Source organism: Platichthys flesus, chromosome 7, assembly GCF_949316205.1.
Source record: "Platichthys flesus chromosome 7, fPlaFle2.1, whole genome shotgun sequence".
NCBI lineage: Eukaryota > Metazoa > Chordata > Actinopteri > Pleuronectiformes > Pleuronectidae > Platichthys > Platichthys flesus.
In genome coordinates this window covers 9,877,019-9,902,238 of record NC_084951.1, presented here as the reverse complement: position 1 = coordinate 9,902,238, position 25,220 = coordinate 9,877,019, and the positions used below count along the sequence as shown (strand labels likewise).

The following is a 25,220-nucleotide window of genomic DNA, read 5'->3' as shown; positions in this document are numbered from 1 at the left end:
GTTGTAATGATGGTTTTATTGTGACCATTGCTATTTTAGCCCCTAGAATAGCTTCATTTATAGTTTTATGAATACAAATTTTTCGAGGATGAGCCGCCAATCTTTACAAATTATTTTGTGATATAGCATCTTGCAGTTGAAGCCCCTGGTGCAACAAACTAAGGTTAAGAAATTACTATATCCTCTCATTAACCCTGAAATATCTCCTAATCCCAACTACATAGAAACCGCCAGGAACATGCAGGTAAATCCATTTGCCCAAGTTGATTTATATAACCACTCAATTAAATGAGTCAGTAAGCACATTTTACTAATACACAGGCTGAGGTAGTGCACAAAGTTTTTCTTTTATAAATAATTCAATAGTATTAATGGTTGGTGTTGTAATTTGATATGTCTGCCTTTAACCACCACTCCCCCACTGCCAGGTCCAGTCATGACATTAAAAATCCCAAAGAGAAGAGCAGTACATGTAAATACCACAACAGTGATGCAGCAAAGATCCACACCATTTTTTTCGTCATACAATCGTCTTTTATTTCATACAGAGATAAAGAAATATATCTTAAAACTAAAACCATAAGAGTCTGTGGAACAGCCACAGTACAGAGAAAGATCAAAACGGTCATTAGTGTGAACAATATCTGTTTGGTGCAAAAGTAGGGATATCAGGAAAATGTAAAAGTACTGAAACATTTTTTTAAAAGAAAAATGTTTCCAATGTCAACTTTGGCCAAAAGGAAAATAAATCAGAAGGTTTTCATCTATGATCTGTTTTTCACCAGAGGGGAGGAGAACAGCTTTCATCTACAGAGCATGACGCTGGTGTTACCCCACAGCCGCTGTTTTAAGTGTAATAAGCACTGCTTGCAAACATCACTGACATCATACTTTGTCTACACCAAGCATACAGTGGCATTACTCAACAGAAATGTTCTGATACCAATAATAGCATGGGAAATGCCTCCGGGGCTGACGGAAATGTTGATACTATGTATTTAAAGCATATTAGTTTGGATCAGATAAAACTGCAATTTTCCTATCTAGATAATAACTTCTTCTTTCCTGTTCTGCCACTGGCAAGTACTGTTTTTAGAGCAGTGGAGAGGAAGTGATTTCCGGTAGCTTTAGTCAGAGCTAAATAAAACATACATTTTTGTAATATTCTCCCAGGTTAAGCGGCGACGCGGAGAAGTTCTATGACATTCTCGCATGTATTAATTTCCAATAGGTTCAACCTGAGCCACGCCATTCATACAACACTAATAATCCCTTCCATACAGTGTTGGTTTCAATACAGCTTTCAAAATATGTTAGAGAAATTATTATTTTGCACTGGTATCAGAACATCTCAATTATTCAAATGTGATTGCATTCTCAACATTTCATGGCGTTCAGAGACAGAACAATAATACAAAGAAAAAAAAAACTGAAGATGACAGAACAAGATCTGATCAGAGGATTTGGCTGAATGTCAGATTAGCCAGACTCAATCTGAAACCTCAAACTACATCACTCTTCACAGATCAAATTACAACACTTGACCATGTTGCAACTCCATGTTTTGAATGGGTTTTGCTGCATTGTTGATGTTTATCATGTGGTGTGAGAGTTCTTCCAGCAGCTGAGCTCCAAAAAACATCACCAACATCAACTTCTTGAGACTGCACTGTTGCTTTTAGCAGTTACTGTATGTAGAGGGTTGTGCGGAAACAGATTTCAGATGTATGACTGTAGCCAAACTTTCTGCACATTAAAGCTGGATCTAGTCTGAAAACACGTTCATTCATCAATACAAAAACTCACTCATATTTACTGGCCCCACTCATCCAAAGCAAACCACCACTAGTAGGAGCACAGTGAAATAAGCAGAGGAAACAAGGAGAAACACAGGACAGAACACACAGAGTTTCATCACTCCAATATGGCTTATCACTTCCCAACAATAACATGTTCCAATCAGGTGAAAAAAAACGCTTTCTCATTGCCTGGACTCCAAGTCTCTTCACATTTAATCTGAACTTGCAGTACTCGAAAATGTTAATCCAGGAACATGCTCCCAGAATGGAACTAAACCTTGACCTTGCCAAGTGTAAACTGTCATTTCGTTTTTCGCAAAGCACAGACTACTACTGCTGAAAGGACGGGAGGAGAAGATTAGGTTTTGCTCATGTTTACGATTTTCCTGCTAGTTAATAAAGGAGGGCATGACGATCATAAATAACCACAAATAACCAGCTGTGTCTTTTATTTGATTTGGTGGATTTCGCTTGTCAATATTTATGCTCTTTAAATTGATGGGAAATAAAGTGATCAGTAAGGCAAACTGAGGTTTATTCTCCACAAAACAAATAGAAAAATAACCACTATACATTTTACATGTAACAGTATGTTTGTTATTCCTAAATTTCAAATAGCTTTTCTGGCTTGCTAAGAGAGTAAAATGTCAAAACCAAACAGTGGTGACATGAATCTGCATTTTTAGTCTCTGAATTTTAAGAGGCATCAACTAACCATAAAGAAAAACTGCAGAATTCATTTCTGAGGTTGTTTTCCCTGAAACACCATCGAGAATTTCAGTGACGTTTAAAAATGTTCACGTTCAGAACCATGAAATATGTGCAGCAGAAGTTCATATTCACTTTCCTAACAACTCGTGAATCCTCAATAAAATCAGAGACATTTTCAACCCTGTAATCACAACACCTCAGTGTCCGACTAGCAGGATTGCGACGTGAAAAAATATTTATTGGCTGCAGCTGACTTTAATCAACAAGGTCATAAGGGAAATTGGAATTATCAAAAATTTGATTTGTTACTATAATATAACCGGACATGTGCAGTGATTAACTTATACAAATGTGTCACTGACCTTGTTTGTTTGGAATTCATGAAACATTTTAGATTAACCACTTAAGCTGCCCCTCAACCTCCATAGTGAATTATTCATCACCGCCTTCAGTGTAGCTCTGTCTTTTAAGGAATGAGAGATGTATAAGCGGACAGGATGTGACTGAGAGACCTGTACCAGACAGACTACTGATCAACACAGAAATCTTCGGTCTTAAAAGTAATTAATCCTCGTGAGTCAATGTCTTACATATCACAGATACAAATACAAACTCTGAATCTGAAACCCACTGATAATTGTGACATAAAAAAAAACAGCAACAGGCTGTTATCTAATCTTCTCATGATCAATCCTCTACATTTGAAAAGGAGCCAACACAACCGTGAAACACTGTACACTTCTCTGTATCATATTCACTCAGACGGCTAAAGAGTTGGGATGAGGAAGAGTAAAGCGGTGCAGGATGGTGCTCCAGGATTAGGCCTGAAATTAACTTAAACATATAATGTCATAAAACAAGAAGAATCAAAATCATCACCACCGTCTGTCTGTGTGAGAGTAACACCGTTTTTCTTGTTAATCAGTCTTGTTAATGCACAGATACAAAGTTAGAATTTTCTTTTTGATTTTGTTGAAGAAAAAAAAGCAAAGTTAAAAATACCAAATTGATTTCCACTGACCATCAATCTGGGCAATAAGAGAAACAAAAGAGAAACTGATCCAGAATCCATTTCTCAGCCTGCTGTTCCAGAGAGACACCAGGAGGCAAATGAACCTGGTTTGAAAAATTCTTTCCCCTGGCACTTTGTATCAAAGTTCATCAGCAGGTCAGACCTGCAGCAGCTTCTTTCCTCTGGTACAGCAGCTGGTGCTGAGCAAGCACATGCTTTTCCCACTTTCCCCTCTGTAACACATCTGGTTACATATTTGGAACCAAACAAACAAACACTAACGTCTCGTGCCGCCATTTTTTAGCACTTATCACAACAGTGTGTGAAAAGAGTTGGCTATTAGCAAGAATCAAAATTCGGCACAAGTCTCTGTCACTGACGACTTTCATGTAGCAGGCAATCAGAGAACAATTATGGCTGCTCTGAAAATGACTTACAAAAAGAATATTGTACAAACATTTTGTTATTTATTTAGGACCCAAGACAAAGAGAAACATAGAGTTTGCAGCAGACAGAGGTCTGCTGTTCAGATAAAGTTCAGACAAGACAGAATTTCTGGATGATGCAGAAAGGATGAGAAGAATAAAGAGTCCAATTTGCCCAAATACACTGAGTGTTAACAACCAAAACGTCTCAACTGAAAGCACTGCACAGTTACCACCTCTTTGGGCTTCACAATGACCTTGACAGTGTGTGTGTGTTAGCGCACTGTCGTCAAAGATGTTGTGTGTTTGTTTGTGTGTGTGTGAGGGTGTATGCCTAATCACTGTCACCGAATATATCAGTATACTAGCCAGAGACAGTGAATGCTAGTACCTGCTAGTCACACAGAACACAGCGTGCGGATCCGTAAAACGTACGTTCCATTTGTTACGATCTAGAAGGTGCATCCTCAAAGCTGATAATGCTGGACTCCGGGTGTTGTGTGCCGCCTGTTGATGCTGCTCCGCCGCTCTGCGACATTGTGGATGACAAGGTGGAGGCGCCGATGGGTCCCCCTGCTGGTCTCAGTGTGGAGGAGGATGAGGGGTCTCTCCCACCTGGGAGGAGGGGATGTGTGTCAGTTCTGACTTCGTCCTCATCATCATCTTCCTCGTCGTCCATGCTCGGCCAGGCAGACTGGTCCTCCACACGCTTTAGGCGCTCGTTCAGAGCTTTGAGGGCCAGTTGTCTGGGAGGAAGAAGGAGAGAAAAAAAGTTGTCATTGGAACCAAAAGGGAGCACAGCTGTGTAACAGAGGACACGTCTGTGATTGTTTCAATGCTCAATGAAGATGTAATCTAATGATTCCATTACAACCCTATGATTCAATGAATGTGTGAAACATAAAGTGTGTCCTCTAAATCGAGACATATGGAGAATAGGGTTTCCACTTTAGTCAGTGTTACAGGTGTTATACGCTATTCAAGCATATAAGGATTATATAACTTGTCCACTGGTCACACCTGCTATCTCATTCTTTTATATACACAAAACTTGTTTTTTCAATTTTTTTTTATCAGATCAGTCAACCATTATGTTTATACCCCATATTCACAAATAACAAGTTGTTTCATAGGGCTTAACAAGGTGTGACATCCTCTGTCCTTAACCTTTAACAAGAGTAGGGAAAAACAACCAAAAAAAATATTGACAGGGGTTAACAGGATTAAAAAAGATGAGAAAAACAGTGTAGGTGAGAGAAACACTCATTCCCTGCTTAGTTAAGTGTCTTAGGTAATAAAAATGGACTTGAAAATGTGTTAATTCACATTTAAGGGACTCAAATAGTTAGTTGTTGAAATAAAAAAATTCAGGCGAATAACACACTTTATGCTGCTACTGTCTTTTAGTATTAGTAATCAAGACGAAGAACAGTTATCGAATGAATGACATCATTTTGGGAATAAAACATGTAATTTGTTGACTGAATGTCCTACTTATCCTGGAGAAGTAGCAATTATTTTTCAAGTAATGGCCATGAGGTTAATTTCCTTTTCAACAGACGCCAACCTCTAATCAAAATCAAACATTCGAGTGGGGCCTTAAAATAATTAACATGGTGGCCGTGAGTAATGTGCGTCATTCGGGAGGAAGGAGACACTGAGATGAGAAACGCACAGACTGAAACATAATGAAACTCAGGCAGTTAAACAAAAATGTGACCATACTCGTTCAATGTCACATTTACAGCTGTTTCCCTGTAACTGAGAAGTTTCAAAATGATGAACATATGCATCTGTGAGAGTATTTACCAAAGATCTCCTGAATGTTGGAAAGGAAACTATATTCCTCTTTATACGTTTCCCATAAAAAAAAGGTAAAAAAGACCCCTTGAAAAATGACAGGCTCACATTTCTGTTTGAATGTGAGCAGTGAAATCTATCTGTGACTGAATCTCTGTGACAGCTTGGAGGTGTGAGTGTCAGACATTTGAACAGGAGGTAAATCAACCCCGACAGCTTGAAAGTAGGAGTTAGTGTGAGTGTGTGTGAAAATTATGGAAACATGGTATGAATATCTGTGAAGTGTTTGAGGACTATGCCTAAAAGAGAGCAGAGGCTCAGCAGACCATACCTGAGTAAACAAAGCTATAAAAGCGACAACACTGTGTCTGTCTCCTATATAACTGGTGTATTTAATGTGAGGGTGTGTGAGGCAGAGTGGTTAGCACCGTCGCCTCACAAGCAAAGAAGTTCTGGGTTGGAATCTGGCACCCACTGCTGTTCTAGGGCAACACATCGCTGATTGTGTAATACCTTCATCACTGTGACAAATTACCTGATTATAAAAAATATTAGATTTACTTCAAACGCTTAATTGTTCTGAATAAGTGCCTTTATATAGCATATCTTGTAGCAGATTCAAAAGTAAAACATAATCCCTTTATTGGCCGCTGCTTTCATGCCTTTCATGCCTTTTGACATGACTAGGTCATGTCAAAAGTTGCCACTTAATATTTAAGAGATGAATAGAGTGTCAGAACCAGACGGGGACACAAGGCAGCCAGAGGAGAGGAAACTCTCCTTACCCAAATAGAGGCACCTCTGTTGGCTCGGTTCTAAATCGTCCAACACAGAGAAAACGTTTGCATTATGCAACAGAGTGCAGCTCGGTCGCATTTTTCTGTCTGAATCCAGCCAAGCCTGAGTGAATAGCAACCATGCCCGCCCTGAGTCTGACAGGTATTCTGTGTTACATTTTTTCAAGGTCTTGCAATTAAGGTAAGCGTAGCTGTGTTTGTGTTTCCCATGTTTACAAATATGTACAGTGTGAATATCCAGTAGACTGCCAAGCCAACGTCATTTAAAAATCATTGTCTGAATTCATCCCAGGTCCTGATGGGATCGGTTCAGCTATCCACGTTCTATAAAGCAACTTCTCGTAATAGCAAAAGGTGGAAACACAAGTTTGCATGCTCTTCTGGTACTTTGGATTTCTTCCAACTGACGGCTACATTTGACAGATTGTTCAGTGTGTATTCTGCCCCTTGCCTGAAAAGATAGTGTAGCTTCTGGATGGACTTAAACCTATTCTTTCAATTGAATGGCAATCATGTAATACTATGACAGGCTTCTTCTTTGCACAAATTAAAAGCAGTGTGACCAACTACAGCTAAAAAATAAATGTGGAGGAAAAATCCTGCAAAGCTGCATCTGGTAAACAGGTACTGGAGGAACCTACCTAACACTCTAATCAGGTAGTTAATAACAAGGTTCACCAAGATATCAGAGAGAAGTTCTCTTCAGATCAGCATATACGCATTCAGATTAAAAGTCTCCTTTGCTCAGACTTACCTCCTCCTCTCTGCATCCTGTGGGTCCGTCCCTGGCAGGCTGATAGTGATTGAGGACGGTGCCCCCACGTCGTATCTCTTCACCATCTTCCTGCACACCTTTATCTTCACAAGAACAGAGTGAATCAGCCCCGCCAGCAGCCCCACGACAGGCTGCACAGCCTCAGGGAAGAAACTTGCAAAGGCGAAGTGGTCTGACATGTCCCCGCGTCCCCGGCTGTGCCTCTGGTAGAAGCGCAGGTAGACCCAACCGGACAGTGCACCGTAGCTGTACGAAGCCAGTGAGGCACAGCTGTGGAGCAGCCCAGACAGGCGCAGTAAGGCCAGGAGCAGGAGGACCAAAGCTGGTGCTGCTTTAAGTCTCACCTGTGACAAGAGCAGAAGAGAAAAATGATCAGGCATAGTGGTAGCTACTAGTTTGTCTACAGACTGCCAGTTCCCTCAATTCACCCAAGTCTACAAGATTCAGGAATGGGAACACCAAACAACGGCTGATTGCCTGCCAGGGTGGACCTGACCTTATTGAATGAGATGAGGGCGAATGAGTGAAGTGACCAAATTTGATTCAAACTTATACGAAGCACAAAATGCTAAGTTAATAAAAGTTAAATCCAAGTTAATTAATAACGATATAACAATATTAGCAATTACACAGTTAAATCCTTTGTTGTTAATCGCAATCCACACAAAATATTGACATGTTTCTATACAGAGGCACAGCAGCAGATATAAATGTGCTATCTGTTTTTATTTGTCCTTAAAAGTGTGAACTTCAACTAACTTGTCATTCCTAAGGCTGCGGTTGTAGTATACTACTGTTACCATAATGTTTGAAAAGACTTTATCTGCTCTAGGATCATCGTCAGCTTATAGTTCAAGGACAACTTAACATGTCTGGACAAGAAAAGGGGTGAACAAACTTAAAAAAATGCCAAAATTACCCTTTAATTTTCATTACATTTTTTATGTTAAAAGTAACACTGACTTAACATGTAACAAATGTTGATTCTGTATGTTTGATACACGGATTCCTTCAGTTCCTTGCATGCCATGAATCTTTCTTTACTTAATCTTGTAATGTGTATATTTCATTATTTACATTCATTAATGTTAAAAATCAAATGTCTCCATCATTACGCATGTTATTTGCAACATTAAAATATTAAAGTCAAAAGGAAGCAGTTAATATTGTAACTATCACACTTAATTTATTGTCTTCCAACTGCATATGTAATATTACTTTTTTGGTCCAATCCCAATTGAGTGATCCCGCCTGCAGTAAAGCTTTGGCTAATATAATTAGAAAAAGATGGATAATAACCATGGTATAGCAAAAAAAACAGGGACAGTCAGGCAAGCAGAATGGAGACAAACAAAACAAAAACTGTATTGAAGTGTGAATTTGGTGTATTGAAGTGTGAATTTGGAGAATCCTTATATAAATATTTTAATAACATTGAACTATAAATGTTCAATGTTATTAAAATAGACCTAAATTTAATTGAATGAGAAATAAAGCATCTGCACACTTTGTGCAAAATATCTACTTATTTTGCAAGCTTTTGGTCAGAGACCTCCTTCAGGCATGATGATTACCCTCCTCATTTTATTTGAGCATAGCACTTCTACCGAGCCTTAAACTGGATGCGTGGTGTGTTTTTTTATTAAACCTGACATAGGCACAGGTACTTACTTGATTTATGCAGATTAATAGGTTGTATGTACCTATAAGGTCTTTACACACCAAATATTGTGTACCAATAGGGATTTTATACATTTTGTGATTTAATCTCACAGGTTCAGTTTATATTTTGGACGTCACTCGGGGCATCATGCATGTGTGCTGGCTATAGTCAGACCCAGGCTTGTTTATGTACACCCCTCAAGGGCTCATGGTTTGGTTTCCAGCACTGTTTAATTCGTGTTACATTCTCCGTTCAACTGGGGTGTGTGGCTCCTCACTGGAACAAATGTCTGGTAATATTTCGATCAGAGCAGAAATGACCCGAGTTGTTTGATGGCCTCACCTGTGGCACTCTGAGCACCGTAGTGTCCCCCATGGTCTGCTTCAACGCCACCAGGACACCTCCAAGGAACGCGGCTGCTCCATGTACCCGCACAGCAAACAGGAAGTCCAGGTCAAAGGTGGCCACATAGGTGAGGAGGTAGGACAGTCCAGCCAGGAGGCCTGCAGACACATTAACCACTGCAAAAAATATCAGGAGCTCCAGAGCGCCCCACAGAGGCTCAAGGAGGCGGCCACAGGCCATAACTGTCCCCACATTGGCTGCCACGCCCCAGACGTGCTGCTCCACGACCCCGTGGGTCACCAGTGTCCACACCCAGAAGTTGGGCGGAAAGAGGTACCCCGGGGTCACCGCCAGCGCGGACGGGGTGTTGACGGCCCATGACAGCAGGTAGAGGAGCACCACCACGGCGCTGATGCTCTTCACCACCACACTGGTGCTGGCCAGAGCAGCCAGGAAGTGCTGCCGTGCCACAGGCAGGTAGCGGTTCATCGTGGTCTTGTAGTGAGATGTTGCGGGTCGATTCCCTCTGGTGCAGCAGATGTTGGATGCTGGAGGGAGATTAACAAAGCCGAGCAGAACAGGTGACACCTGGGGATCCTGACAGCAGCAAAACCCACACTTCTCTGGGATCCGTCATCCGGGACACTGTACTCCAGCTGTGTCCCAATAATAATCAAATCAGTACACGTCGACTCCTTCTGATCAAACCTCTTCGTCTTCGCATTTAAAACATATACGTGTTTTCAACCCTTAACAATATATTTGATGTTCTGTCTCTAACATTCAAGGAAACAAAGAAACTCGACTGATCCTCACAAGTCCAAGCAGGTAACAAAGTTTGCGCTGTAGCAGATAAGCCCGGAGATGTGACAATCTCCGCGAGGAGACCTTCTGGTCGAGCTGGCGACCTTCAGTCCGAGGACACAGAAGTTCAACAAGTTCACAAATCACCACCAGCGAGCAGACAGGTGAGAAGAGGCCGAGCGTGAAACCCCCCCAACAGAAGCAAACACACCTAAGTGGCCACTTCTCCAGAGGAGCTTTGGATTGTAAACACAGGAGAGCTAATGTTAGCTAGCTGTCAAAGTGTCATCGTCTAGTTACGTTGATTTATATCCACCACCGAGGAGCATGGGAGCTCACGTCTTCGTTAATACAGTAAGATGGAGCAGCTAGCGTCGACTAAAGCAGCCCACGGAGCTCCAGCTCCTGTTCCCCCACGTCCTGTTTCGGCCCAGTGACTACCGGGGCTAGCCCGAGGATTTCCCGTAGTTAGCAACAGGCCTCCAAAACAAATGTGAGAGTCGCCTGTGAGGCAGCGTCGGGTCACGTACAGCTCACAGGTTTCCCACAATACCTCGGTGGCAGTCGTCTATTTCCCTGCTCTTGTGTATTTCCAGAGCAGCTCGTTGGAAAATGTATCTTGTGTTAGCAGGAACTCCTCCTCGGATACTGAAGCTGTCTGCCACCGTCATCAACGAGGAGCGACGTCGGGGCACGTAACGTCCCAACAGCAGAGCATGCCGGGAAACCGAGTTCTTGACTCAGGACGCGTCACATGCAAGGACAGAAATGCTGAGTAAGCGGGTGAAGTGTCTGAGTCACAGCTCTCTATGTTCGGGATTTGAAAGAAAGATCAATTCTATTCCACTCTCCATGATTTATATACTGTAGTTAGCAATGGTATTGTATAATATTGTATAGTACAGGGACGTGCAGTGTAATGCAGAATAGTATAGTGTACTATATTGAGTGATATAGCCTATAGTGCTATATCCTTTATTTGTGCAACTGTGGGGAAGTGGGCAACATTACAGCAGCAAGAAGGCAGTCAAACATAGAAACGAGTAAAGTTATGCATGCAATACTTATAGATGTAAGGAGATATAAGAAAATATTAAATATATAAATGGATGGTACATAGGTATTGCACGCAACACATTGAATTTCACAGACAGAAATGAATATAATTATATAATTTCTATTATTAGAAATGAATATCTTAGTATAGTTAAAAAGGGAAACCTGTGGTAAGAGCAGTCCAGAGAAGATGTGTGCAGTTCTACTGGGAGCAGAGCTGGTGGTACAGTGTTACTGCTGCAGGAAGAAACCACCTGCGATACCTCTCCTTCAGACACTTGGATCAGTCTGTCACTGGAAGAGCTGCCCAGTGCTGTGATGTACTCCTGCAGGGTTTGGGACTGGTTGTCCCAAAGAGTTGACAGCTTCCCCATCATCCTCCTCTGTCCCACGACGCTGGGTCAAGGGCAAATCCCAGGAGCTGACCCTCCTTACCAGTCCGTCCAGTCTCTTCCTATCAGCAGGTGAAATGCTACTGCCCCAGCAAACCACTCAAAATAAGTCAACAGGGTCATAAACAGAGTATAGCATAGTAAAGTGTAGTATGATATATCTGGCTATATGGTGGCTCTTGATTTTAAGGGCTTATTGGATGTTTTCAAAATGTGCTTAGCCAGGAGGCCTTCAGCTCTCATACCCCATAAGAGAGAACATTAATTAAAGTAGGATGTGGAGAGAGGAGGTTACAAACCAGACCCACAGTTCACCCTCCATCCATCTTACCACTACGCTGTAAGAACCTGACAATTAATCATTCGGCAGCAATCAATAACACAGGTCGTATCCATATGACTATGGATAAATCAACAGAAGACAACATCCAAGTTTAGCTCAACTGCTTTTAGTTGGCACTCTTTTTGTTTTATACTGTAATCATCTGGAAAAACGACATTTCCTTGCAAAAAAAATTATTTACTGTCCATGTTCTTCAATTTATCAATGGACAAGTATGTTTTATGTAAAAATAGAGTAACAGAAAAAACCTTTAAAGGTCTGATATTAAATCTCACATTTCTGTCTTTGTTATGCTTGTCTATTTGGTTAATTATTATTAGTCTAAAGGAACAATTTAATAAACTTCATACTAAAATGGAATACAAATTATAATGGACAGATCAGTTCAGTGTTTGAGGGCTTGTAGTATTGTTTTAGAGATTTCATCTGAATAAAAAACAACAATATCGATTTGCAAATGCTTCATGAAAATACAGTATTGTGTAGAGTACAGTGCATTCATATGCGATTGTTTATAATTCTATTTAAACCTGGGTTTGGTCTTACCATTTAAAACCTTTCAGAATCTGTAGCATTTCCTCCCTAATGTGTGATCTTTAAATAGTGGTTGCTTCAAATCAGTTTACCTCGAATTAATAACTTATTCATAAGTATCTTGTGTGAAGCCTTTTGTAACTGTAAAAGGTGCTTTATCACATTAATTATTGTCATATCACAGGAATGTGGTGGAGAACGTTATATTAGTGTCATGGTATTTTACGAGTGGTTCATTTTCTTGGAATAAGACTTTAAATGTGCATAGTTACCTGCTCAAACTGCTGATACTATTTATAAAGAAACAAGAAAAAGTGCTATTTAGAACAGGTTTCTTTTTATTTACAAACTTCCAAAAAACAAACACAAAAAAGGATCTAAAAGTAATCCACGGTCATACACATTATCCATCGATAAAGTACACAATAGGCTTTGACTAGAGCCAATCCTCAAAGTCAGCAGCTTTTATCTTCTCCTCGAATAAAATGGAATTCAGACAGTCGGCTCAACCAAATCGATTTGTATAAATAAATATGTAAATTCAAGTAGAAAGCTGTGAAATAAAAGAGCAGTTGAACTGCGCAGCAAAGGCTGAGCTGACAACAAAACAGTTCAACACTGAGGAAAAATATCTGATGATATGATGAACAACAAAAAAAGTAAAGAAAAGAGAAGCACTTGATATCATAGTTTTCTTTTCAGGTTTTGACTGATATTACTGCCTGTTTCTGACCCATTCCTTGTGAATTTGCTTCATTTACATGCACACAAATGGCTCATATTATTCAGTTACAAATTCTAAGATACGTGTCCTGAATGCAGCTTGTGACGATGCAGGGTGAAGGAATCAGAGCTGATCAATTTATCCCCAATGATCAATATATCCCTAATGTCTTCTTTTAAAATATATAATCAACATCTGATCAGTTACTGTAAACATATTTACTCCATCTTTCTTCAATATGTTGTTCCTGGATATTAATGTGCACAGTAACAAACCAGTTCATTGGTCCACATGCAAGTTCTGCACAAGTTCACGTGTTGGGTCAGATTGGCAGATCGTACTTCTTAAAAAAAAAAAAATACATTAACATAAAAAATTAAGTGTTTTCCATCTGCAGTAACAAAAATGTTACATGACTGTAAAATGTTTATAAACAAAGAAAAGCAAATAAAGACCAAAAAAAATACATTTTACAAAAAATAAAAATGAATAAATACGCACCGTCATAAATAAATAAATTTGGTAAATTCAAACATCATAAAGAGAGAAAGAAAAAAGAAACATATGTAGACTTACAATTTCAATATGAAGAGCAAAATACATGGAAGAGAAATGACAGTAAATGCTTAGTCTTTGCTCTGATGATGTTAAAGAGATTCGCTTTCCACAAAAGAGCAGGTGTTTTTTTTAAAGCTCTTCCTGCAGCCGATTCGGAGGAGAAGAGTTTCTATTCGAGGACAGTGATCCAACGGTTGATGTGATCAGAGTGGATAATTTTGAACAGCTGAACGGTGGCGTGTGGTTAATCTGAAGAGGAACATGGGCATGTGATGATGAAGCTTGTCCCAGCGTTGGACAAGTCCACAGACGTGTACAGATTTGTGTCTCTTTTTACAGTGCAGTGCAGTGTACAGTGTTTCCTGCAGGGTCATACAGAGAATGATGTATATGTACGTGTCGTTTGTGGGTGGGAGGATGCTATAATAGAGAGAGAGAGCGTGCTGCTGTCGTGGATTTGAAGGAGTAGACAGCGTAATTTGGTCTCATAAGACAAAGTCCTCTTCGCTGGAGGCTGATGATGTGCTTGTGCATTTCTCGTTTTTTTTGGCAAAGCTACACCATCTCTCAAAAAAGAAAAAAAAAATGAGTTTGGTTTTACACTGACCTCTGGTGACAAAATATGAGACAGATAGAGCAGAGCAAAAATGGATCCGTGTCAGTACGAGTCACCAAACCAATAACACAAGTTTCTATTCACTTAATTTTCTTTTTAAAACCATTCCTTTTGTAACCCTTAACAACAAAACACACAAGTACAGACTAAGGAACGACACAGGCGAACAACAAAACTCGGGGGTTTGCAAGCTCAATTCCTCCGGGGTTTGTACAAATACATATATAGGCTTGAGTGAGTGTTTTGCATCGTTTTTCGCTAGGCTACAGTAAGACTGTGGGCGAGATTCAGAGAGCCGCGGCGACCGTCTGTCTCTCTTTGCCTCTCCTCTCTCTCACAGTTCACATTCAGAAAGATGGAGGCAAAAAGGCATTTTCTGTTGGTTGTTTCTCCGCTACGAGGAGGACACCTCACTACAACAGTTTTTTTTTACTTTTCACCTGGTTGTTTCTAGGCATCTAAAAAAAAATCAAAGATCACAAATAGAAAATACACACGCAAAGAAAAAAGAAAATTCTGATCTCCCCCAACCTGATGCCTAAATAGGAGTTTTTTTTTCAAAAAAGGCCTGGTTTAAAGGCATTTATTAAGTATACATTCTGTCATTAGAGTTTGAAAGTTTAACAGACCTTAAAATGCTTCTTCAATAATTCAAGTAGTAAAACACCGTCAACCATCCTGGCAGTGAATTATTACCATCATTTAAAACTTCTGTTTGATCTTTTAACCACTATCATTTGAAGAAATATTCAGTAGCAATATTTGACATGTGACAAACAATACATCAGTATTGATATTTAACAGACGTTACTACCAGCTGACTTTATCATCACAACTTTTTTTATAAGCAATTCCATCCTAACATCATCATTTAATTAGCTGAGTAAAGCAAACGAGTCATGACATTGATAAAGCTGCAGAACTAGATTCTCAAAAGTCAACAGGACAACTAGTGGCCCTTTGTGGTCACTGCAGGCCCATAATCAGCAGTTCTAAGTCCAGTGATCAGTATCTCAATGCCAGTTTTGAACAAAAAAAACTTGGAAGCCCTAAGTCTTCGGGTTTTATTTTTTCTTGGAGCTTTTTTTTCTTCCTCAGATTTCATCCTGTGTTATTCAGCATCAAAGTGTGTTGCTCTGTCTCTAGTCTGTGTTCAATCTCTTCTCGGACAGTTTTTCAAAGGCAGAACAGACTCGTTAGCAGGGGCTCAGTTGTCATCACATATTGGCGTTTCATTTTTTTGTCCATTTCCACACAGCCTCGGCCACAGGCTCTTCGAAGCCTGTATCCTGACACAGAGAATATCATCCTATTGTGATGATTTTTCAATCGGATCAAGCTTTCTCAACCAAGCACATCATTCATCTGTCACTGTCCCCTAACCTCAATTACATCATCATCATCATCATCATCATCATCTGAGCAGCTGGCGCTGCTAGCATTCCCACCATTCATCAGAACTGGACCCCGGTGGCCCTCAAACCGTGCTGAGGGGGAGAAGGAGGAAGGGGAGGATGAGGAGGAGCTGGAGGCAGCAGTGGGAGGATACTGGGAAAGGAAGCTGGCTCCAGCAGGGCCAGGAGTGGCGGCTGGTCCTGGAAGCCCACCCGGGAGCATGGACCCTGTGTAGAGGCTGGCCAGAGACTGATTGTAAGAGAGAGGGAAGCCTGGGGCGATTATCCCAGCCATGCCCGCCATGCTGGGGTTCAGCATGAATGGCGGCAGGGCACCTGGAACCAAACTGGCAGCGTTAACTGATGATGAAGATGAGACAGCAGTAGCTGTTGTTGTTGACAAGGAGGTGGAGGAAGAGCAGGCTCCGCCCAAGCCAAACAGATCTGCGTACATGTAACTGGGGTCTCCCAGTTGAGTGTGGGGGGGTTGGAAGTAAGGCGAACCAGCCCCAACAAAGAGCGGGTGCCCCAGTGAACCACTCAACATGGCAGGGTTGAGGCCGAGTGGAGGGAGGCCATAGCCCCCAGTGAAGGGGAAGCCTTGTGAGGCCAGAGAGGCTGAGGAGTGCTTGGCAGCAGACGGCTGCTTGCTGGGCTGCTCAACCGAAGGCGGGGTGGAGGCTTTGCGCTTGGAGCATGTTCTCATGTCTTGGGCGGCAGTTGTGTCAATGCTGGGCTGCACTGCATTGGTCACAGAGGCATCATGGTGGCTCATAGTTCCACTGGGTAAACTGCTCCTACTGCTGCCATTGGTCTGAGGCCGTTTGGTGGAAGGCAGGTTGTTTGCGTTGCTCACAGCCGCCATCTCTGGCCCCGCTGTGGCTCCGGTGTAGCGTTGCAGCTCGTTGATGATCTCTGGGCAATCAGGTGAAAGTGGGCGGGGCACAGGCTTGGAGGGCACCTTTTGCTTAATGTCAGGTGACTGACAACTGTCACTACCATTGGTTGAAACTTCGTCTGGTGGGGCCTGCAAGTCTGAGAAGAAGAGATTAGATTTAGAGAAAAAGTTTAACCCTTCACATACACGTACTTTATTTGAACAATTTAGTGTCAATTATATTTTAAAGGTCCAGTGTGTCAGATTTAGGTGAAAGGGATCTATCAGCAGAAATTGGATATAAGATTATCCTAGTGATGTTTTCACTACTAATTTGTATCTAAATTGTACGAATTGTGGTTTCCTTTACCCTTAAATGGGCACTTCGTATTTAAAACACGTTATATTTACATTAAGCGTGAGTCCTCTCTACGGAGGCTGCCACATTTTTTACAGTAGTCCAAACAAAACTTAAAACTAAGCATCTTTGACTTTTTATAAAAACTGAAGGTTACCACAGGTTTTCTTTCCTGTTTGAAAGGGGGGGGGGGGGGGGGCGGTATTCATCTGCAACATACAACTTCACCACTAGATAAATTCTACACACTGAACCTTTAGATCTGTGTGTCTATCAAGTACTCTACACATTTAGCAGTGCTCATTTCTGGTAAATTACCTTCCGGTGGTGCTGTTGTACTCTCCTCTACAGTCTTGTCTTTATTAGCTGCTCTGATGGCAAAGATTCGACCATCAGATGTCCTGATGTAAGTCCCTAAAACAGGAAATGATCAATTAAAAACAGATCATTATATGTAAAAGAAAATGTCAACAGTTAATTGATTATTCTGACAAGTATAATTTACTAACAGTGTGCAGGGATAGATTACCTTTAGTGCCCCTGATGATGTGGATGCTCTCTCCAGCTGGGATTCTGGCCTGAACATCTGCTGAACTGTTGGTGCCTGGAATCACTATGTCTAAAAATTACAAAAACGTTTGAGATGAGTAAATACAAACATTTCCTTATCAAATATCATAAGATATTCAGTTCAAAACGATGAGTGGTATGTGGGGGAAGTAAGAGTTTTCATACCATTAGTGGTGACGATCTTCTGTACAAAGACCCCGGCTTTTTCCAGGCATTTCACTGAGAATCCTCCCAGGTTGGTTTTGGATGACTCATTGCCTGTGTCAGAGCCTGCAGACGACTGGCGGGGCATCATGGGAACCGGGGTTGACTGGACTGGCCGGACACTGGCCACTGGCTTCTCCTCTGTACGAGGGGGGGGACGCCTGAGCAGAAAGTTAGGAATAGTGTTCATTGTTAAACAAGGATTAGGGTCTATTTTTATTTGAGCTCCTGGATTGAAATTAAAATCTGCATTAAAAAACATAAAAAAGGTTAAATTCTAAATCTTTAAATACATACTTGCACACGTTTCATATTAAGTCACTTGTACTTATCACTAAAAAGCTATTTTTCCCTTTAGTTTAAATGGCATTAATGTGGCTTTGAGTAACTGACCAGTTTCTCTGGCTGAAGGCGGGGATGTTGCTGAGGCTCTGGTCACTGGCGGGGTAGTAGTGAGCGTAGGAGGGGCGGGTGTACGGCACTGAGGCCCTCTTCTCGTCTTCATAACCCTTCTTAGCAGCCGACTTCTCGGCCTTGCTCAGCTTCAGCTCCCTGCGGTCCATCAGCAGGGACTCATGGGGGAATGGTTGCTGAAAGGGTGGATGAAAAAGAGATTTGAGATACATATGTAGATAAAAATGATAGGTTGTTTAATTGTGAAGTTGATCTAATTCAAAATGCCAACATCTAAGTAATTAGGGCTCCATCACACAGAGATTTGTTGCAACAGTCTGCAGCAGTTTCAAAAAAGCCTGGTGTGCTTTGTGCATCTGTGTGCACAAACAGGCGATCAAATGTAAATAAAGATAAATAAAGACTATTTTTTTATGGGCATTGGGGAAAAGCCCATAAAAAGCAGAGGTTTTGGGTTCATGGCACACAGAAAAAGAGGACACAGCATGGTGAATACCACCATGTCTTCAGCGAGCTGAGCTTTTAGTTGAGCAGGTGTTAGTTTGACTCAAGGGCTCTTTGAATAATAGGGCGACCTTGAAAAATACAGATACTAATGCTATGAATGATATCAATCTTCCGTCTGTATTTGCTATTTCCTGTCTTTCCAGGCTTCTCTGGTTCAGCCTTCTCTACGTAAGTTGACACATAATCAAATTCGTTGTCTGCCTCACAAGATCATGATAAAGAATTCAAAATTTGTAGACTGGTTGACAAAACATTCCCCTCACTAACTTATGGTTCTCCATAACTTATTGTTCTTACTGTATATATTGTTATTTTATGTCCGATTGTTGTTTTATGTACAGTGCACCAACCACACCAAGGCAATTTCCTGTATGGGCAAATATACTTGGCAAAAAAAATTATTCTGATTCTGATTCTCTGTTCATCTACCTTGGTGATTAGGTGAGGATAGCGGTGTAGCGCCTTTCTGAGGACCGGCTCCATATTGTCCTGGGGCTGCAGTAAGACCTGGTCGGGGTCCGGCTCCTCCTCCACGAAGTGAAGAAGAGACTCCACCTCCCTCCTGGTGAAGTTCAGCACAGGGTTCAGGTCGTCCACCACCCGGTCTGATGAAGAAACAAGAGGAAAAAGAGTAAGAGTTGAGTGGACCAGGATGGTAGGAAAGTGAGGAGCACATGAACAATGAGAGCAAACTGGAAAAGGCTGATTAACACAGCTCTCGAAAATATCAGCAGCATCAGTGTGTCCGTCTCACCGGTCCAAGCTTACAACAAACACTTGAGACAGTTTACTCTGTCAGACTCTTGGGAAGAGAGCTCTAGTTTCAACACAAAGCTGATGATTTAGTTTTGGACGGGAAGAGACTGGACTGTAGTTTTCATTGTCATCGTCCATCCGTGTAGATTTCACTGCTGACAACTCCATTAATTCCACAATGACATATGAGATCTCTAACTTGGTGTGTGCCGCACTATTTGCCACATGCTCACTGTTACGGTACATTGCGCTCGCGCTATGGTCAATGACATTCTGACTGCCTATGCAAACAGTAGTTTCGGCTACAGCTGTGGCAAGCAATGCAGTTGTTTTTCTCATGTGAGAACTCATCTTTCAATCTTTAGCCTGTAAACCAGTCACTTGGAATCTGTTGAGTGAGCATGACCCTCGAGTTTGTGCACATACACCCTAGATACAGCCATAGATTGAATTAATGCAATGGGAGACACTGCTTTTTTTCATTGATTTCTCTCTCTCTCTCTCTTAGTTTGGTGTCACTTTTTTAATCTAACAAAATGTGTATTTTAGCATTATGGGAAATTATTTGAGTTATTTGACTGTAATGTGTCCACGTTCATATTAAAAGGCAGTGCTGTTCCATGGATCCCTGCCACCAGCTCACCGGACATTCCCTGCTTGGAGATCTGGCGGTCGTAGATCTTTTTCTCCAGTGTAAAGTCGCACACAAGTCGGTAGATGTGACACGGCTTCCTCTGACCGTAGCGGTAGACACGGCACACGGCCTGGGCGTCATGGCAGGGGTTCCAGGAGGCGTCAAACACCACCACGCGGTTCGCCCCAATCAGATTTACTCCCAGACAACCAGCCCTGAGGAACAAAGAGGTCAGGTCGTGTTTATTAAAGCAGCTAAATGTCACATTCGTAAGCTCGATAATTCAAAGTCCTTTTCTACCATTAATATTTTGGATGCTGAGTTGACTTGTTACCTGGTTGACAGCAGGAAAACCCACGCGGAGGTGTTGGATGGTTCGTTGAACTGGTTTATCAGTCTTTCTCTCTCTGAGGCTGTCGTACTTCCATCCAGTCCTTCAAGACAACACACACCAATGCAGAGTTACAACAAGGTTTTCAGCAGCTTTCCACACATTGATATATTATAGTTTGCGCTTTTTATCTCTTTTCTTTAAAGAATGGTCTTGATACATCTAAAAAACACAAACAGCAACTCTACAACTGCTGTGAAGTCGTTTCTGGGCCTGTGGAGAACCATTAACCAAAGTCTGGATGATATTGAGAAAGACCAGCAGGTGGCAGCACACATTGTGAGTCAATGGGAGGAGAAGCAGCAGAAAACCAATTTACTGCCACCACGGTCATTAGTGTGTAATATTATGTACTGTGAGCAGAAAACTAGTTTTTATTTCTTTAATATGCTAATGAAGACAACAGGGTCAACAATATTCAACCTAATGTTTTTACTGTATATCACTTGTGTTTGTGCATAACAACTTTTGAAACTGACTCGTCCTCCAGATATATTCATCTTACTTACTCATTCAAATACCAGGCTAGAAAACACATCTGTCAATCATTTTAAATGACCACTCACTGTAGTAGTTGAGGTTGCGGACCCAGTTCTGATTGGGTTTCTCCCTGTTGGACGTGTTGGGCGAGTGAGGCACCGGCCTCTTTGCCAAGAAATCCTCAATCACCGTGAGCGTGGACAAACTCTGACTGTGACAGGAGAAGGACAGGAGAGTTCAGATTAGATAACAGGCTTGAATGTAAATGTAATGCGAAGTAGAATTCAACCTAATCATGTAATAAATCTGAGCGAAGCTGCCACAGGGAAAATCTTGTCTGAACTCTTACCTGAAGACGAGCATTTTATCTCCCGTCCTGACGCTCTCCTCTATCAGGTGGAACAGCATCACCATCTTTGCCGAGTTCTCCAGGATGCCAGGTTCGTAGTCACACATGATTTCCTTCGCCTGGCCACACGAAAAGAGAGATTATTCAAAGTCCCGTCCCTTTTAAACAATCGTTTCAAATACATAGCTCAGCTGTTTACGTAGAAGCGGTTCTCATCTATGCAACTAAAACTGACCATTAAGATGTGAGGTTACATTGTAAGCAATGACAACAAATTTTAACAAATACTTATTTAAAACTGTAAAAAAAATTGTGTATTACACTTTGTTTAAAATTACTTAATTTACTTTTCTAGTTTTAATTTACGTTTCTTGCTTTCTTCTCAAAGCACTTTGTAAACTTTATAAAAAGTACTATATAAATAAAGTGTGTTATTATTATTGGTTGCCAGATAAATACACCAACAAACGTAACAAAGAAGGTTTAGGAAAGTATATGAATAAAATTACACAATTAAAGCGATACCAGAGTTACATTTGGCAACTGAGAGAAAGTATCATTAAAAAACAAACTTTTCTGTTCACAGCTAAACTTGTAAAGGTTGGAAAACCTGCCGCTTGTCCTCAAAGATTTGCGCTGCAGTGATAAAAGTGCTCCTCTTTGAACGTACCCATTCGTAAGTGATGACCTGATTGGCTTTCTCCTGCAGCTGGGTGAGACTCAGTCCGCCTGGGGGGTTAGGATTCTCCAGCGGTTTGGGCTTCTGATTGGGAGCGGACGGACACCGGGTGTGTCCTGTGGAGGTCATGTCATCGAGGTCCAAATCCTGGTCACTCGCCAGGTTTTCCTTCTGTAAGGCCTCGTGCAGCACGTCTGGATGGTTCCAAATCTGACGAATAACAGGAGACAAGCTTTTTAGCAACACTTAATCATCACATTTACTTCAATTTTTTGTCGTAAGGCAAAATAAAATTGCCAGGAAAGTATGTTAGCTCTCTTTGTCTAAAAAAAAGTATATAATCCATAGTATAGCAGTGTTTCATTGATAAGTACTTGATTCAGACCCAAACAATGTGTCGCAGGTTTAGTCAGTAAGAGACATGTTTTAGGAAGAGGAATAAGAAAGAGGGATCTTGTCGAGTTTGCTTAGTTTGTGGCTTTTAACAAAAAAATTAACAAGTTTAGGGAAATTGCAAAGATTTACATTGAATGACAAATGCTTAAACTATCAAATGTTTTTTATTTCTGATACTATCTGATTCAAGGCTGAGAGATTTTAGTTTATGTAAACCCTCAGGTTTTAGGGTTGTTTTCAAACACGCCTAGGTTTTAATGTGTGTGTGTGTTTTTTTTTATATTTTGGAGATAGAACAGATCCAAATTTTGAAGAAAAAAAACTACCATACATATCAAATAATCATCTTTTTGTGTCCAGGTTGAGTTCACAGAGCTCTGCACACATGCCCCGCTCCTCACCTTGCAGCAGACACAGAAAGCCTTCAGTGGGTTGAGGCTGAGCCAGCCGGAGTTTCCTGCCTCCCTGAAGCGGGTCATGAACTCTGTGTAGAGCGCCCTCTGCAGGGGAGACAGACGCACCAGGATGACATGCTCCTCCTTAGAGTGCAGCTGGTCCTTCAGGACATCATGGCCTCGTCTGGAATGAAGACAGGTGTCAGTAGATGTATAAGATGTTTAAGAAGGTTGAGTTTTACTTTCTGGACTGCAGGTTTGTAAAAGCACCATCTCACCTCTGTACAAAGCCCTCGAGCAGGCTGTGCAGCACATGGCTCCTGTACCTCATGAACTGAACGTCCTGAGGCGTGCTGTCCACACACTGCCCGTTCACAATAGGACGCTCAAACATGTTACTGAACTCCTGGCGTGTACCTGAAATACATACAGAGCTTTAAAAACTGTATTCAGTCTTTTGATCACGAAAAGTGCTCAAATTCAGGAAGTTAAGTACATTACAGATCTTGCCCTTTACCTAGGAAGTCGGGTCGGACAAAATCCACCATGCACCAGTACTCAATCAGGTTGTTCTGCAGTGGGTAGCCGGTCAGGACCACGCGGCGTCGAGTTTGGATGTTCTTCAGTGCCTGGGATGTGCTGGCGTGGTAGTTCTTGATGCGGTGGCCTTCGTCACAGATCACCACATCTGGACCAGGTCGGGCTAAAGCTCTCTCGATACCTGGAGGAAGACGAGAGATGGCGATGTTTAAAACTTTGGTTAATGTGAAGTTTTTGGCACATTTCTTGCCCTTCTCTACGTTTAACTTCCTTTGTCTATTCCCTCCTTCTTCCTCTACTCCAAACCTCTATCATCCTTGTCTTCTTCTTTACTCTTCTCTTTCTCACCTTTGAGCAGTTCTTGCTGCCTGTCCTCTTCGTCCAGGTCAACAACTACAGGTCCAGTAGTTTTCTTAGTCTTCTTCTTCCTCCCGGCCGCAATACTCTTCTTCATCGACAGGAGGCGGTACATCTCATAGCCCATCAGCAGTACTCCTCCGTCCTTTGCCCAGTCCTCTACCACTTTGGCTCTGGCAGCTGTGTTCCTGGACAGCACAAGAACAGATACATTTTTATAATGTCTCACTTAACTGAGAAAATGTAATATATTTAAGCTTCTTTTTCATGACTTTTCTTTTGAATCTCTCAAATCATTTGCCCCATTTGCGCAAAAAGAAAAACAAACTCTCTCCCTCTTTGTGTTGTGACAAGCACGATGTGCCCCAAAGCTATACAAATAAAATCTTAAATTTTACAAAGAAAAAAATACAATAATAAAACTCTGTAGCATGCAAAAAGTATTCTTGGAGCGTTTTGCCTTCTCAGTAATTTGAAGCATCTTCAAGCTAGACTAGAAGAATTTGTCACAAAAACTCAGATTATTATCTTTCATTGATTTGTAAACAATGATTATAATAAATGAGTAATAAATTGAAAAACCAATGGCAAATGAGTAGTGTGTGAAGAGCAGGATTTTTTAACAATCACGCCGGCAAGATACGAAGAAATGAGGTCAGTGTGTCATTTCTAGACAAGACTGTTTCATTGAATTCCACACTCATCTTGCAGCATTCCTTCATCTTTACGCCCTAAGCCCAGCACACGCGCAACGCATTAGATCAGCAAATCTTTCTGGCAGAAGCAGCTGTTGTGAAAGAGGATGAAGGCGAGGTAGAGGAGAGGAAGAGCCAGATGGGGATAAAGTGAAAAGGAAGTTTAAAAGGCCCGCAGCTGAAAAAAAAGCTCTTGTTCCTGTTACTCACTTGTGTTCGTCATTCAGGATGTGAACCTTAAAGGTGCGAGGTGTCACCAGTGCCGGGTCGGTATCTGGAGGCAACGCCTCCGGGGGCGGGTCCCATGTGTTGAACTCTGACAGCCAGTTCTGCAACGTGTTCACCTGACAGAGAGAAATAATTCGGAGATCTTAGGTTTGGGCTGACATGATGAACTGACCAGACTATTTTTAAACTTTAAGCCACTTCATGCATTTTAAACATATTGAGCAACAACAAAAAGAAGGGGTGATTACAACTTTGATATTTTAAATTCCTGTTTAACAAAAATCCAGTCACATGTCTATTCACTTATTGATGCACCGTAATTCACTACCATAAATTTAAGACTAGTCGGCAAGATGTAGGGTTTCACAGACTACTCGACAAAAAAAAAATTGGTCAACATCGTTGTGGACTAGTTCATAATCTGTGGGTTAAGCACAGTGCAATAATGAAGCAGCCTAAAGCTACACCAGCTCACAGCCAACACTAGCAATAGCAAAGTTAGTGAGGAGAAGCGCCAAAAGGGCGAGTAAAGAAGACGTCAACTCTCTCACAAATTGACATTGATTGATTGACTAGTTGACAATTCTTTTGCGAATGGTTGACAACAAAAAAAAATACAGTAGCTGTGAATGCCCTTACACA

The 25,220-nt window shown here is 41.4% G+C and overlaps 2 protein-coding genes across 3 annotated transcripts in view; both read right to left on the bottom strand.

Moving 5' to 3' along the window:
- Positions 1-511: 511 nt before the first annotated feature.
- tmem115 (transmembrane protein 115) lies at positions 512-10,821 on the bottom strand. Its single transcript, XM_062392521.1, has 3 exons — positions 9,325-10,821; positions 7,299-7,663; positions 512-4,693 (listed from the first exon to the last, which is right to left on the bottom strand). Exons 1-3 carry the CDS (start codon positions 9,814-9,816, stop codon positions 4,393-4,395), a joined length of 1,158 nt encoding a protein of 385 aa, XP_062248505.1. The 5' UTR covers positions 9,817-10,821; the 3' UTR covers positions 512-4,392.
- A 1,952-nt stretch (positions 10,822-12,773) lies between these two features.
- LOC133956683 (helicase ARIP4-like) overlaps positions 12,774-25,220 on the bottom strand; it is a 67,584-nt gene continuing 55,137 nt past the window's right edge. For both annotated transcript variants that reach the window (XM_062391935.1, XM_062391936.1), the window contains 16 exons: positions 24,561-24,694; positions 23,647-23,843; positions 23,276-23,479; positions 23,037-23,175; positions 22,765-22,942; positions 21,959-22,177; positions 21,289-21,407; positions 21,026-21,150; positions 20,403-20,502; positions 20,078-20,283; positions 19,108-19,283; positions 18,151-18,347; positions 17,719-17,918; positions 17,513-17,602; positions 17,302-17,397; positions 12,774-16,783 (listed from right to left, as the gene is read on the bottom strand). In XM_062391935.1, coding sequence (XP_062247919.1) covers positions 15,723-16,783; positions 17,302-17,397; positions 17,513-17,602; positions 17,719-17,918; positions 18,151-18,347; positions 19,108-19,283; positions 20,078-20,283; positions 20,403-20,502; positions 21,026-21,150; positions 21,289-21,407; positions 21,959-22,177; positions 22,765-22,942; positions 23,037-23,175; positions 23,276-23,479; positions 23,647-23,843; positions 24,561-24,694 — 3,441 coding nt within the window. In that variant the 3' untranslated portion in view covers positions 12,774-15,722. The remainder of the gene's footprint in view (positions 16,784-17,301; positions 17,398-17,512; positions 17,603-17,718; positions 17,919-18,150; positions 18,348-19,107; positions 19,284-20,077; positions 20,284-20,402; positions 20,503-21,025; positions 21,151-21,288; positions 21,408-21,958; positions 22,178-22,764; positions 22,943-23,036; positions 23,176-23,275; positions 23,480-23,646; positions 23,844-24,560; positions 24,695-25,220) is intronic.

Coding starts and splice junctions, on each gene's coding strand:
- tmem115 (XM_062392521.1), bottom strand. CDS start 9,816: ATGAACCGCTACCTGCCTGTGGCACGGCAGCACTTCCTGGCTGCTCTG. Junction 7,664..9,324: donor CGGTGCTCAGAGTGCCACAG/GTGAGGCCATCA, acceptor CTCTTGTCACAG/GTGAGACTTAAAGCAGCACC. Junction 4,694..7,298: donor CAGGATGCAGAGAGGAGGAG/GTAAGTCTGAGC, acceptor TCTTCCTCCCAG/ACAACTGGCCCTCAAAGCTC.